The 15,000-nt window shown below is 41.5% G+C and overlaps 1 protein-coding gene across 1 annotated transcript in view; it reads right to left on the bottom strand.

Annotated features, from left to right (window-relative positions):
• The window catches only part of LOC132137496 (pyruvate kinase PKM-like), a 16,783-nt gene extending 3,126 nt beyond the window's left edge, over positions 1-13,657 (bottom strand). The window contains exons 1-7 of the mRNA XM_059547522.1: positions 13,457-13,657; positions 10,659-10,823; positions 10,327-10,418; positions 10,039-10,170; positions 9,751-9,937; positions 1,035-1,308; positions 631-781 (exon numbers count right to left, since the gene is read on the bottom strand). Of these exons, the coding sequence (XP_059403505.1) occupies positions 631-781; positions 1,035-1,308; positions 9,751-9,937; positions 10,039-10,170; positions 10,327-10,418; positions 10,659-10,823; positions 13,457-13,463 (1,008 nt within the window). The 5' untranslated portion in view covers positions 13,464-13,657. The remainder of the gene's footprint in view (positions 1-630; positions 782-1,034; positions 1,309-9,750; positions 9,938-10,038; positions 10,171-10,326; positions 10,419-10,658; positions 10,824-13,456) is intronic.
• Positions 13,658-15,000: the final 1,343 nt, after the last annotated feature.

The raw sequence follows: 15,000 nt of genomic DNA, 5'->3' as shown, positions 1-15,000 counted from the left end.
ACTGATTTCTATACATCATGAAAAAACTATGGAAATTAACTTTTTTAACGAAATTAATGAAAATAAAATTAACCCCAATGTAATATTTACATTTTTAATAATTAAAAATAATGTTATTATTTTATTTATGTTAGTAATTCATTTTAAATGTTATTTTAAGTAAATATTATTCTAAATAGAATTTATATTATTTTAATGTGGTATTTTAGGTACATACTTATTAAATATCTGTACATTGGAATTGAATTATTCTTATACATATATTTATGTTAAATAAAGAATAAAATAAATGTAAATATCATATATACAGATATATTTATAATATTTATTCATATAAATAAATTAAATTGCCAATAGTTTTTTGTAAACAAACTAGTGCCAGAAATATCTTGAAGGACTTTGAATATTGTCTTTGACAATGAAAATTGTATTTAAATATTACAAATAATAAATAAAAATAATATATTAAAGTGCCATTAGTTGCCATTAGTTTCTAGTAGCAGAATAGGCCTTTAAATATTGTCCTCAGAGTCAGAATGACTGAGAAGTGCTGGTCTAAGTTCTTGATTTCCATGGACAAAATTGTCATTAGTTTATTTGTTGTGATCATCAGAATCACCCCTGACGCACCTGTGTGGCACAGATCACGGGTTTCCCTGCAGAATTACAGCGTCCAATCATCATCTTCTGAGCAATGAAGACTTTCTCTGCTGGGATCTCGATGCCCAGGTCACCACGAGCCACCATGATGCCATCGCTCTCCTTCAGGATCTCCTCGAAACTACAGTGAGAAATGATGAGGTGTGAGGAGACATGGAGAGCATGTGACAGCATCTGGAAGTCTGTGGAAGGGTGTCGACCTGTGAAGAAGTGTGTGGTAGCGTGCAGAAGCATTAAGAAGCATGCTGAAGCATCTTGAAGTCTCTTGAAGCACGTGTAAGAGTGTTAAAGCGTGTGGAAGCGTGTTAAAGCATGTGGAAGCATCTTGAAGTGTGTGGAAGAATGTGGATTTGTGTGTTGAATCTGAGTCTCACTTCTGAACTCCCTGTCTGCTCTCCACTTTGCTGATGATTTTGATGTTCTGTCCTTTGGCTCCCAGCGCCTCTCTCACGGCCCTCACATCCTCAGCCGAGCGGATGAAGGAGGCGAAGATGATATCCACATCCTGCCGCACACCGAACAGCAGGTCAGATCGGTCGCGGTCGCTCACTGCCGGCAGATTCACCAGCTCCGCACCCGGCAGATTTACACCTTTACGACTACCCAGAATGCCACCGTTCTCAACTCGAGCTTCCACCCACGACTCACCTGACAGAAGAAGAGATCAGGAGACCAGAAACACTTTATGCATCAGGGTGAAAAAAATTGATTCATTTATGACCAAAGAATCTGATGCATCATGATATCTGCTAATGATTTAGTTTGATTTTATTATCCTTGTATGACTTGTTTTAAATTTGAGGACTGTAGCTGGAGGAGCAATCTAAGACACCTGCAGCGATTAGACAATGAAATCTGATAGATGAATAAATGTATTTTTGGATTAGAAATAAATAGGTTGGTTTTAAACTTTCCAGAACAAAGAATGATTACTGATTAAACATATCGTTAGTGATATCCAAATATCACAATTTGAAAGTAATATATAAGCTTTTGAACCTCAAGACTACAAAGAAAAAACAAACAAACAATAACGTATGCAGGAAATACCACTGCAAAAAATAAAGAAAATTAAGAAATTCTTTTATGTATAAAAAAGAAATAAAGAAAAAAATAAAGCATATTATAAAGCATATTAATGAAGCTATTAAAGGACAATTTTCAGTAGAGCAATGCAAAATATTCTTATTCTCTTTTGTAGTGGCGGACCACTCTTAGCTGGGACGTATTGCTTAGCTTCTTTAACAAGCTATCCAACACAGTTAACTTAAATGGTACCTTTTTTGAGGTGGATGAGATGGTATTCCAGCAGATAGGTAAACAGGGCAGGTATGCAGAGCAAGGCAGGTAAGCAAAGCAAAGCAGGCAGCAGGCAGGTAAGTAGGTTGGTAGTAGCAGACAAAGCATGGACTCCAGTAATCCAACAAACAATTGGTAAGTGGTTGAAAAAATGGTGGTTAAAAAAGGCACAACTTAAATCAAAAATAATGTCCAAATACTGTTCAATAAAGATTCAATAGCGATTCAGTAGCGATGTAAAGAACTGTATGCTTAATACGTTCCAACAGCTTCCTTGTTCTTTTTTGTTTTTAGAAAGGTGAGAGGCGGCCATCTTTATCTTCAAACATTCTCACCCACCGTCAAACTAAAAGTCCCTACAAAATAAAGGACCCTAAATCAAACAAAATATACCAGTGCTCCAATAGCACAACAACTTAGATTAAACTCAAAACGGCTCCTACATAGCCGGCCCCTTATAGCTATTGCAGGAAGCAAGCTATAACTAACTAAATGTAATTTTCCAAGGAGCTATATATTATTCCCTTAAACTCATTATGCATTATTTACAAGAATAAATGAGTGCAGCGATTCAGTGTATGTATCTGTATGACAGTGTGTGCACGTGCGCAAGTTCATTCAGGTCTCACTCAGCTTTAGATTACTGGCCTTCTACCAGCAAGCAGATCTTACTGATAGGTCTTTCAAGCTGGCTTGTTTTGGTTTGAAGCCGTACACTGCGGACCAAGCCTTTGGAGTCAGGGAGGGCTTCAGTGACTCTAGCTAGCATCCACGATCCTCTTGGCGCTGTGCTGTCGGCTACTAGTACGACGTCTCCTGGACAGAAGTTGCGTCTGACACGAGACCATTTTTGCCGTGTTTGCAGAAGAGGGAGGTACTCTCGGACCCAGCGTTTCCAAAATAAGTCGGCAATGTACTGGATCTGTCTCCAACGATGTCTGGTGTAAAGATCTTCTTTCACGAACAAACCCGGTGGTAGAACAGGCTGCACCTTAAGCTGCAGTAAATGATTAGGCGTTAACGGCTCCAAGTCATTTGGGTTGTCAGAAACAGTCGTGAGTGGACGGCTATTGAGAATGGCCTCAACCTCACACATTACTGTCTGAAGGCCTTCATCATCCAGATACTGCTGGCTGGTGACTGACTGTAACGTCGTTTTGATCGTGCGAATCAACCTCTCCCATATCCCTCCATAATGGGCACCATGGGGAGGGTTAAATGTCCATTTCACTCCCTTTTGGAGCAGACTTTTTTCAATTTGTTGCATGTTCCAAGATTTCAAGGACTCTTTTAGTTCCTTTTCAGTTGCAACAAAGTTTGTTCCATTATCTGATCGCAACTCAGACACTGGTCCTCTTCTGGCAATGAAACGTCTGAATGCATGAATGCAAGAGTCAGTATCAAGTGAATGTGCAACCTCCAAGTGTATAGCACGGCTGGTAAGACATGTGAAAATCACGCCGTACCGTTTTACAATGCTGCGGCCTCGTTTTACCTCTAATGGCCCAAAATAATCAACCCCTACATGCGTGAAGGGCGGAAGGCCAGGGGTCAACCTGTCAACTGGCAAGTCTGCCATTTTCTGTTCACCTGCACTCAATTTGACTCTTCTGCATCTGGTGCATTCATAAACTACCTTTCTGGCCAGAGTGTTGGCGCAAGGAATCCAATATCTTTGTCTGAGTTTGGAGAGCATGAAATTTCTTCCACTGTGTCCAACTTCTTGATGGATGTGCTGAAGTAAGAGTTTGGAAACGTGATGGTCCTTAGGGAGGATTGCAGGATGTTTCTGCTCGGTGGGCATTGCCATTTTACTCAGACGTCCACCAACCCTTAAAATGCCATTGGCCAGAAGAGGATCCAACCTGTAGATGGAGCTGTTTCTGTTTACATTTTGCATGCCTTTCTGCAAACAGGCTATTTCTTGTGGGAATCCCTGCCTTTGGCAAAACTGCAAGATTGCGACCTCAGCATCCTCTAGATCACTGATTGACAGAACATTTGGACCTGTCTTTTCATGTTTTCCTTTTCTTGTGGTCATGATATGTCTGTTTAGATCTTTCTTGTCATTTTTACATAATTTCAACAGAACAGACTTGAACCTCAGGAACCATGCCACAGCTTTCTTGAGCCTCATCCAAGTTGAGAAATAATTCATGAGGTAAGTAGTGGCGTCACAGTTTTCCTTCACAGCAACGTTGACAGTGACAACTCCTTTTCTTAATTCAGGGTCATCTTGAGAGAGAATGGGTTCAGAAGGAAGCTCTGGCCAGCAATGAGATGGTTCCTTCAGAAAGTCTGGGCCACTGATCCATGTTGTTCTTTTCAAGAATGTGTTGACATGTAGTCCCCGGGAGGCGTAATCAGCGGGATTGAGTTTTGTGCCTATATACTTCCATTGGGAGACATCGGACTCACTTCTGATGACATTAACACGGTTTGCCACAAAGGTTAGGAATCTTCTGCTTTCATTCCGGATGTACCTTAGAACAGTCATGCTATCTGTCCAAAACAGAGACTTTTCCAATTCCATATGCAACTCCTCAGATAGCATCTTGTCCATTCGTACGGCCAAAACTGCAGCAGTGAGCTCCATTCGTGGTGTGGTCATCAGTTTTAAAGGAGCAACTCGGGCCTTTCCCATTATAAAGGTGACATGAACCTTGTTGCTGCTAGACAGCCTGAGATAGGTAACTGTTCCATACCCAAGGTCACTCGCATCACAGAAGTGATGCATCTGTGCTGTTTTGACATCTCCAAAGTTGTTTGGTACAAGGCATCGGTTGACCTTGAACTCCCTCACTCTTGGAAGATCTTGCCACCATTGGTTCCAAGCTTGAGCGTGGACCTCTGGCAATTCTTCATCCCATCCAATGTTCTGCTTGCATAACTCTTGCAAGATGTGTTTTGCCGGAAAGGTGAGAGGTGCAAGGAATCCAAGTGGGTCATATATAGAACTGACCATGGACAGAATCCCACGTCTGGTGCATGGACGCTCCTTTATGGTCACCTGGAATGTGAAAGTGTCTTCCTTAACACACCATTGCACACCGAGAGCTCTTTCAACTGGCAAATCTTCTATGTCAAGGTCAAGATTCTTTATGTCCTTGGCCCTCTCAGGCTCTGGAATGGAGGCCAATACAGCTCTGTTGTTACTAATCCATTTGGTCAACTTAAAGCCTCCAGTTGCACAGAGCAATTTCAGCTCTTTACAAAGTCCAATGGCATGGCCCTCTGTGTCCACTGCCTTCAACAAATCATCCACATAGAAGTTGTTCTTGACTGTGCTAGTTGCATCAGCTGAGAAGCACCCCTTGCTATCCTCAGCTGTCCTCCTTAAAGCATAACTTGCACAGCTAGCTGATGATGTTGCGCCAAAAAGATGTACAATCATCCTGTACTCTTTTAGTGGCTGACTGACGTCCCCATTTGGCCACCAAAGGAAGCGCAAGAAGTTCGCATGATGAGATGGGACCTTTACTTGATAGTACATTTTCTCCACATCAGCCATGATAGCAATGTTGTCAAGACGAAAGCGGACTAAGACCCCAATTAAGCTGTTTGTAAGATTGGGACCTTGAATGAGTTCAGTGTTCAGTGAGGCACCCTGATAAGCTGCAGAGCAGTCAAATACCACACGCAAGCTCCCCTTCTTTGGGTGAAAAACACCATGGTGTGGAATATACCACACTTTTCCATTTTCCTGTGGCTGGTCTTGGGGTACAAGTTCAGCATGTCTGCATGATAGGACCTTTTCCATAAATGCCTTATACTCATTATGAAAGTCACTATTCCTTTGAAACTTTCTCTTTAAAGACAATGCTCGTTGCTCTGCCATGTGACGGTTGTTTGGCATCATAGGATTATCCTTCTTGAATGGCAAAGGCAATTGATAATGTCCATCCACTATTTCAACAGAGCTGTCCATTATCTGCATGAATTTGTGGTCTTCTACCGACATTTGTTTCTTTTCCTCAAAACTCTTTTCTGGGAAATCATAATTGTATTGCTGAATCAAAAGTTCACTCAGGTTATCAACAGAAATCCGATGTGCATGAACATATTTCTGACCTTGCTTGTTGATGCATGCATCCTCAGTATGGAGAAGTCCATTCACCACCCAACCTAGAAGTGTTTTAACAGCAAAGGGTCCATTACCCTGGCTATTGATAATTCTCCAAGGTTCCATCAATTTGGGTGCATTAATCCCAATCAGAAGGTCAATCCCAGCATTAATGTTGGGAATATCAACATCTTGAAGATAAGGCCATTTTCGAATATCTTCTCGTCTGGGGATATGTTCCCTATTGACTGGAATTTCCTGCTGAGTGTAAACTTCAGGTAATTTTATGAATTCCTTTCCTTCCAAGCTACACACTTCCAGGCCCTTGACTACCAGGCTGTTAACAGATTTCTTTTGCCCCATAGTGCGCAGAAGTATTTGTTGATGTTTCCCATTAGCATTCAAGTTCTTCCTAAGTTGTTCTGTGCAAAAGGTTGCGGAACTCCCTGGGTCAAGGAAAGCGTATGTCTGAACTACATTATTTGAATTACTCATTTTGACTTGAACTGGTATTATTGCAAGTGTACAATGTTTATCACTACATTCAAATGCCTCTGTTTTCATTGAAACCAACCCACTGCTCACTGCCTTTTTGTCTGAAGGACATGCATTACTCTGCTCTTTCGTTACATTTTGAGGTATATGCAAGATAGTGGGATGTAATTTTGAACAAATTGAACAGGTTTGTCTATTTTTGCAAGTCAAACTCATGTGTCCTTTAGCAAGACAACCAAAGCAGACACCTTTAGTCTTTAGCAGCTCAACTCGTGCGTTGTGAGACTTCTTCATCAGCTCTTGACATGACACAATCTCATGCTCACCATTACAGGCAGGACATAATTTTGATGAACTGTTTTTGGGTATATTGGATACTTGCATTGTGCTCTCTGTGTTGTTCTTTGGCGCAACTGCTACTGTTGTGGCGAAACTGCTCCCTCTGTTCTTCTGCATAGAACTCAGTGGCTTGCTACTGCTAGCGGCTATTTTTGGTGACCTTCTGTTTGAGGAGCTGTCTTGGAGGTTACCAAAGACTGGGTCTTGTAGAATCCTGGCCTGCCTTTCCAGGAAGAGGACAAGATCCGAAAACGTGGCTCTTGCTCCTGTTCGTTCCCTGATGTCAAAAGCATGTGATCTCCATTTTTCTTTCACTTTGTAAGGCACCTTGGAGATCAGAAGCCTCAGGTTTAATGGAAGGTTCAGCTCATCCATGTACCTTAAGGTACGCATTACATTACAGCATCCACGGAGGAAAAGAGCATAACTGTACAGAGCTTCTCCATTGTCTGATGGGATATTATTCCAATTTAAGGCTTTATCCATATAAGCATTAGTAATTTTAAATTCATCTCCAAAATGAAGTTCCAATAGCCGTTTTGCCTCTGCATACCCTCTATCTGCATCCATATGAAGGCAACTTCTGACCAGCTCCTTAGGTTGGCCAGAGGTGTATTGTTCAAGGTAATACAGTCTGTCTTGGCTATTGCTGGTGTTGTTCTCAATACAGTGTTCAAATGCCTGCATAAATGGTCTGAAGTTCAGAGGTTCACCGTTAAACATGGGTAGATGCCTAGTTGGAAGTAAAGTCATTTTCTGTTGCTGTGCAATAAGATCAGCAACAGTACCTAGGTTGCTGGTATCTGAGCTTAAAGGGGCATGTGGAAAGGAAGTACCTGCAGATGCTTGACTGGTCGGATTCAACTGTAAGGTCTGAACAGGCCTTTGTGACCTCCGGGGTCTTGTATCCTGTGTTAAAACCTTTTGCAATGGTGTTTTGGGAACAGTAGAGATTCTGGCATATTCCACTGGTGAGGGTTCAGGGTGAACATGTTCCTTGATTCTGTCATACTTGCTCTCCAGATACGCATTCATGCCATCTCCTGGCGATTCTGAAACTTCTGTCGATATGAGTTTAGAGTTCATAGATTCAGCATCAATGCTCCGTAACACTCGCACCTTTGCATTAGCTGCAGCCAACTCTGTTTCAAGTTCAACTCTTTCCATTGCATTTTGCACTTTAATTCTTTCCATTTCCAAGGCGTGTTTTTTCTTCAGTCCTTCAGTCCGTTGCAATAGAGCTGCCTTTTCAGCTTCAGCTTTTAAACGTGCGGAAGACACTGACGAAGATTTTGAGTCAACACTGGCACCAGAACGTGAATGTTCTACTTTACTGTCACGTGCTGCCACAATGGATATACTGTCCAGAGGAGACACCACAGTTTGGGGTTCATAGCTTTGAGCACTCTTCCACATTTCTACCTCATTCAAAAATGTTTCAAAGGTTTGCATCTTTGGTTGGTACCAATCATCATTGTCACTTTTCTTTTCCTCTTCCTCATACAGCACTTGCACAGACTGATGCACATCTTTAAATTCATCCAATGCCACATGGAGATGTTCAATGCCTGTGTCAACGGCTTCAATATCTCCACCTTTTAATAATTCCTTTAATTCATTCATTTTACGTGTACACACGCCAAGTTTTCCTCTGCGCGTTGCGCAAAGCTCTTTAAGTTTGTCATCAGCCATATTTTAGCTTTTGAGAACAACAAAACAAAACAATTATTCCAGAAAATTATTTTCCTTTTCAAAAAATTAAACACAGCACATTTATCTTCAACTCATTTCATTCTCATCTGGCTTCATTTAAGCTTATATGTGCATGAACAAAAATCTTGGTCCGCTCCAGTAGCAAATCCAGTAACAAACGATAATGCACTCCAATAGTGAACTTGAAAGGGTCAATTCTCAAAAGATCCAAAATTTTGTCAACTCCAAAGTATCAAAAAAAAAAAAAAACTTTTCTGCTTCAATAACAGTCAAACAAATGCTTCCATGGGTTCCAAACAATTCAATTGTGAAGCAGTGTAAACGGTTGCAAAGTTCTTTACTTTTGTAGTGGCGGACCACTCTTAGCTGGGACGTATTGCTTAGCTTCTTTAACAAGCTATCCAACACAGTTAACTTAAATGGTACCTTTTTTGAGGTGGATGAGATGGTATTCCAGCAGATAGGTAAACAGGGCAGGTATGCAGAGCAAGGCAGGTAAGCAAAGCAAAGCAGGCAGCAGGCAGGTAAGTAGGTTGGTAGTAGCAGACAAAGCATGGACTCCAGTAATCCAACAAACAATTGGTAAGTGGTTGAAAAATGGTGGTTAAAAAAGGCACAACTTAAATCAAAAATAATGTCCAAATACTGTTCAATAAAGATTCAATAGCGATTCAGTAGCGATGTAAAGAACTGTATGCTTAATACGTTCCAACAGCTTCCTTGTTCTTTTTTGTTTTTTTGAAAGGTGAGAGGCGGCCATCTTTATCTTCAAACATTCTCACCCACCGTCAAACTAAAAGTCCCTACAAAATAAAGGACCCTAAATCAAACAAAATATACCAGTGCTCCAATAGCACAACAACTTAGATTAAACTCAAAACGGCTCCTACATCTTTACTATAATATATATATATATATATATTTTGTAATTTAAATGGTAACTATTATTTTAAAGCATTTGAATTACATGCAGTATTATGTAATTTCAAGTATTAATTATTAAATTATACTTTAATATATTTAATTAAATACTTACTTGAAAAAGTATTTATTGTATTGAATTTAATTTATGCTGGTTTTAAGCCTCATTTGTCATGAAATGCAATAAATCTCTGAAAATTAATTTCTTTAATCTCAATGTATTTTAATGGTGATCATGATCTGATATTTGTTTGCTGTACCAATTTCCAGGACTTTGAGAGCGAGGAGGCCGTCATCAATGAATACCCTGCTTCCTTTCTTCAGCACGCGGGGCAGGCTGGGATAGTCCATCCAGATCACCGACCCGTTCGTCTTATCACGATCCACTTCTGCGGTCACCAGCCGAACCAATGCTCCTCGCTCCAGCATCACCTCAGCATCTGCAGACTGTCTCACACACACACACACACACACACACACACACACACACACATACTGATTGTCTGACTCACTATCAGACACACACTCCTTGACTCAAGTCAACGTACCCCTTTCACAAGGCCAGTGCGGATCTCCGGTCCTTTGGTGTCCAAAGCGATGGCCACAGGCCTGTAGTACAGTGGGTCAGAGGTCAACGTCTCCACTGCCTTACGGATGTTACAGATCGTCTCTCCATGATACTAGAAGAGACACGTGTGAGACGCTGTAGATGTGTCATAGAGAGATGCAAGCACACACACACACACACACACACACACACACACACACACACACACACACACACACACACACACACAGACACACACACACACACACACACACACACACACACACACCTCATGAGAGCCGTGAGAGAAGTTCAGTCTGGCAATGTCCATACCGGCCTTCACCATCTCCTGCAGTTTGGTGATGGAGCGGGAGGTGGGGCCTTTTTTTAAATGATAAGATAAAAAAAATATAAAAAAATATAGGTTTACCTGTAGCTCAGAAAGTTAAACAGGCATTAGCAACACCTTGGTCCTGGGTTTGATTCCCAGGGAAAAGATTAATCTGATTCAATGTAAATATGCACTCAAATTCAATGTCAGATAAATACAATTTTGTACAAAAATACAAATAAAAATGTTATGTAATTCTGATGATTATGATTGTATTGTGAATGACTGACCGATGGTGCAGATGATGCTGGTGTTCCGCGCTGTGATTGGCTCCTGATCGATGTCCAGCAGACACAGATGCTCCAGAAACGTGTCGGCCATCGATGCGTCCAACTGCTGCTTCTGAATGAAGGAGTCCGGCAGAGCCATGACGTCTGAGTAACGCCTGATACGAGCTGGGACAGACAGACAGAGACAGAGACAGACAGAGAGAAAGACCGACAAATGAAAAGAAAGACAGACGGACAGACAGACAGACAGACAAACAGAGAGACAAACAGACAGACAGACAGACAGAGAGACAGATGGACAGACAGACAGACAGAGACAGAGAGACAGACAGACAGACAGAGACAGACAGAGACAGACAGAGAGAAAGACAGACAGACGAAAAGAAAGACAGACAGACAGAGACAGACAGACGGACAGACAGACAGAGAGACAGACACACAGACAGAGATAGAGAGACGGACAGACAGACAGACAGACAGACAGACAGACAGACAGACGGAGAGACAGACAGAGAGATAGACAGACAGACAGACAGACAGAGACGGACAGAGACAGAGAGACAGACACACAGACAGAGATAGAGAGACGGACAGACAGACAGACAGACAGACAGACGGACAGACAGACAGACAGAGACGGACAGAGACAGAGAGACAGACACACAGACAGAGAGAAAGACACACAGACAGAGATAGACAGACGGACAGACAGACAGACAGATGGACAGACAGAGACAGACAGACAGATGGACAGACAGACAGACGGACAGAGAGACAGACGGACAGACAGACAGACAGAGACGGACAGAGACAAGAGAGACAGACAAACAGACAGAGACAAGAGAGATGGACAGACAGAGACAGACAGACAGACAAACAGACAGATGAAGAGAGAGGTGGACACACAGACGGATGGATGGACAGAGAGAGAGATCGAGAGAGACAGGTGGATTTACGGACAGATGGACAGAGAGAGATAAAGACAGACACAGAAGGACGAACGGATGGACAGAGACACATAGACAGATGGAAGGAGAGACAGACAGACAGACAGACAGAGAGAGACAAACAGAGACATACAGACAGAGAGAAAGACAAATGGACAGACAGACAGATAGAGACAGACAGACAGGAGGAATCTGATTCATATTATTTTTCATCAAAAGTATCACACAATGAGAGGAACATTTTGACCAATTATTAAACACAAACTCATTTATTTTACCATACGTCTCTCTGGAATACTAATATATGTGTCTAGAGATTTTAAACTGTATAACTGTATAACTGACAGTCGTGTCCATTGTCTCTGTGTCTCTCGTGCCGTGACACACATTAAGAATAAACTCATTCACCATCCAGTCAGCAAATCTGCTAATTGATCTGATCAATCTTTCGCAGTGAGTCAGTGATGATGGCGGGTCTCTCTTCATGACTACTGCTGGATCAAGATGATTGTGATGTTTCATGATGAACAGATGGGTGTTGGTCAAGGACGAGCAAATGAAAATAAGAAAATGAACAGCAAATAAGCAAAGAAAACAGAGAGAGCAGACAAATGTGTGTTTGATGTGAAAGTGAAGAAACAAGATCCTCTAAAACACTGAAGAGAGAAACACATCTGACTGAAATCTGCTGAGATTCTGTTCATGCAGAGAAAGACTCATGAAGAGAAAAAGGAAGGTCACAACACAAAGAGACAGACAGACAGAGACGGAGACAGGGAGGATAAGGCAGTGCGGGATAAAAGAAATCCAGGAGACAGACAGTACAGAGCTGAAGAAGAGTTCACTGCAAACACACACTGCACAGCAGCAGCAGCTCAGACACGTGATCACATGACACAGACAGCCATGTGTGGGAGGAGTCATGATGAGTGACAGCTAATGGGGTTGTGCTTTTTCATTCTATCATACTGTCAATCATCTGAGCTTAAATGCACACGTGCATACACACACACACACACACACACACACAAACACACACAAACACACACGCACACTCACACACAGACACACACACACACGCATACACAGACACACACACACACGCACACTCACACACACAGACACACACACACACACGCACACTCACACACACAGACACACACACACACACACACACACAAACACACACGCACACTCACACACACACACACACACACGCACACTCACACACACAGACACATACACACACTCAAACACACACACACAAACACACACACTCAAACACACGTACACGCACACACACACACTCAAACACACGTACACGCACACACACTCAAACACACACACACACACGCACACATACTCAAACACACACACACACACACGCACACACACTCAAACACACTCACACACGCACACACACACACTCAAACACACACACACACAAACACGCACACACGCACGCACACTCAAACACACACACACACACACACAAACACAAACACACAATCACCTAACATATATAACATCATACATCCATAAAATAAAATAAAAAATTATAAAACAGTATAATTATAAGCATGTTGAATGAATCTAAATAACTGAAGAATCCAATTGACATGCATTGTCTTTAAATCTATACAGTTTTCTGTATTTCTATTATTGAAGATCAAGTGGTTACCAGGTTTCACTGCAGCAAGTTTAATATAGTGACACTTCTAAAGTTTAGATCAGATCTCTGTCAAAGCTACGGCTGAGCAAAGATCCATTCACACAGAATCCTTCCTCAGGTCTAGAGGAGCAGATCATCAGTCTGAAGATCTCGAGGACCTCTGATGTGTTCACACTCACCTCCCATCCTGACAGATCCTCTGTTCTCCAGTCACTGCACACACTCACTGTCTCTCACACGCTTTATTCTCTCTCCTCCCTCAGTCTTACACTCAGATCCGGCCGTTCAGGTCTCGTTCAGGTCAGACTTTATTTGCACATCAGCCCTGATGCTAAAAATGACCACTCAGACTTTGCCCTTACTAAAGATATCCACACAGAAACAAACACTTTCTGCTGAGACAAGCACCTGCTTCATCAATCACAGAGTTCAGTGCTGTCATTATCAAACACTCCTAGCTGAGGAATTAAAAATGTTTCATCCCGCACTAAATGAAATTCAATTGAATAATGACTCTGTTGTCTTCTGTAAAGCTGCTTTATAGCTTTGTTTCATAACGGTTCAGTCCAACAACTCACGAATGATTTACTAGAGTGTCATGTGCACAAATTCCTACAGAAACACTCCAGAGTCTTATGGAAAGACTTTTCAGAAGAGTGGAAGCTGCAAAAGTGAATCAACTCCATATTAACTCTTTCCCCGTCCATTGACAGATTTTCCCAGCATTCGGTGTTTTCACTGTTATACAGTAGGGGGCGCTACTACACATCTTCTGAAAGACTATTGAATCGTTGGATCAAAACACAGGTGAAGAAGAAGCAGAAACCATTGATCGCATATGTAATCAGATGCATATGTAAAATAATGCATTTGTAACAGCATATAAATCAAAACCGCGGCACAAAACATTGCCGAATGAAATATGGACCCAGGAAGGGGTTTAGGACTGGGATGTTGATGGAGGCGATCAACTCCATCGATCTATTTTTTGCTTTTACATTTTACATTTTTATTTTATTTTTATTTTTTTTTTTAAACGTCGCTTTTTTCATGAAACTTACCCACGATCAAGTATTGATTCAAAAAGACTTCATGAAGCTAGAATAAAGCAGGTTGTTTTGTTCTGAAGAAGAGGTATTTCTGAAATGTTCAGATGTTCATGAAACAAAATATTCTGAGGCCATGAAACTTTTGTGAAAATGATAAGAAATGCTGCTGGTGCCTGGCCACCTTTTATTTATTTATTTATTCTCCCTCATGACAATCCAAAGACTCAGACTCTCTTCTGTGGAACACAACAGATGAAGTTGACTTTATCATTTTTGTCCATACAGTGAGAAGCCAAACTGTTTGGTTTCCAACGTTCTCCCAAATGTCCCACAGAAGAAAGACTCTGGAGGTTTGGAAGGACATGAGGCGAGTAAATGATTTCTGCTTGGACTGTTTGTGCTGAAAGTCTTTATCTCTGTCAGAGCGACACTAATAAAGCCGTGTTTGCAGAGACTAACGCTGGTAGTAAATCAGTAGCTAGTGGACAAACAAACCTTTGTGCAGAAAGGGTCACTTTGAGACCAAAACACTGGAGACAAAATCACCACTCGGATTCGCTGGAATAAAAACAAGCTTGAGGAAAACAGACAGTAATGTGGTTTTAATTTGGGATTTTACTCTTATTAAAATATTTAGCTAAAAATAAGTTATATCAGACTAACAAACTGAGATC

Source organism: Carassius carassius, unplaced genomic scaffold (genome assembly GCF_963082965.1).
Source record: "Carassius carassius unplaced genomic scaffold, fCarCar2.1 SCAFFOLD_71, whole genome shotgun sequence".
NCBI lineage: Eukaryota > Metazoa > Chordata > Actinopteri > Cypriniformes > Cyprinidae > Carassius > Carassius carassius.
The sequence above is the reverse complement of the archived record's forward strand: the minus strand, read 5'-3'. Positions and strand labels throughout refer to the sequence as shown.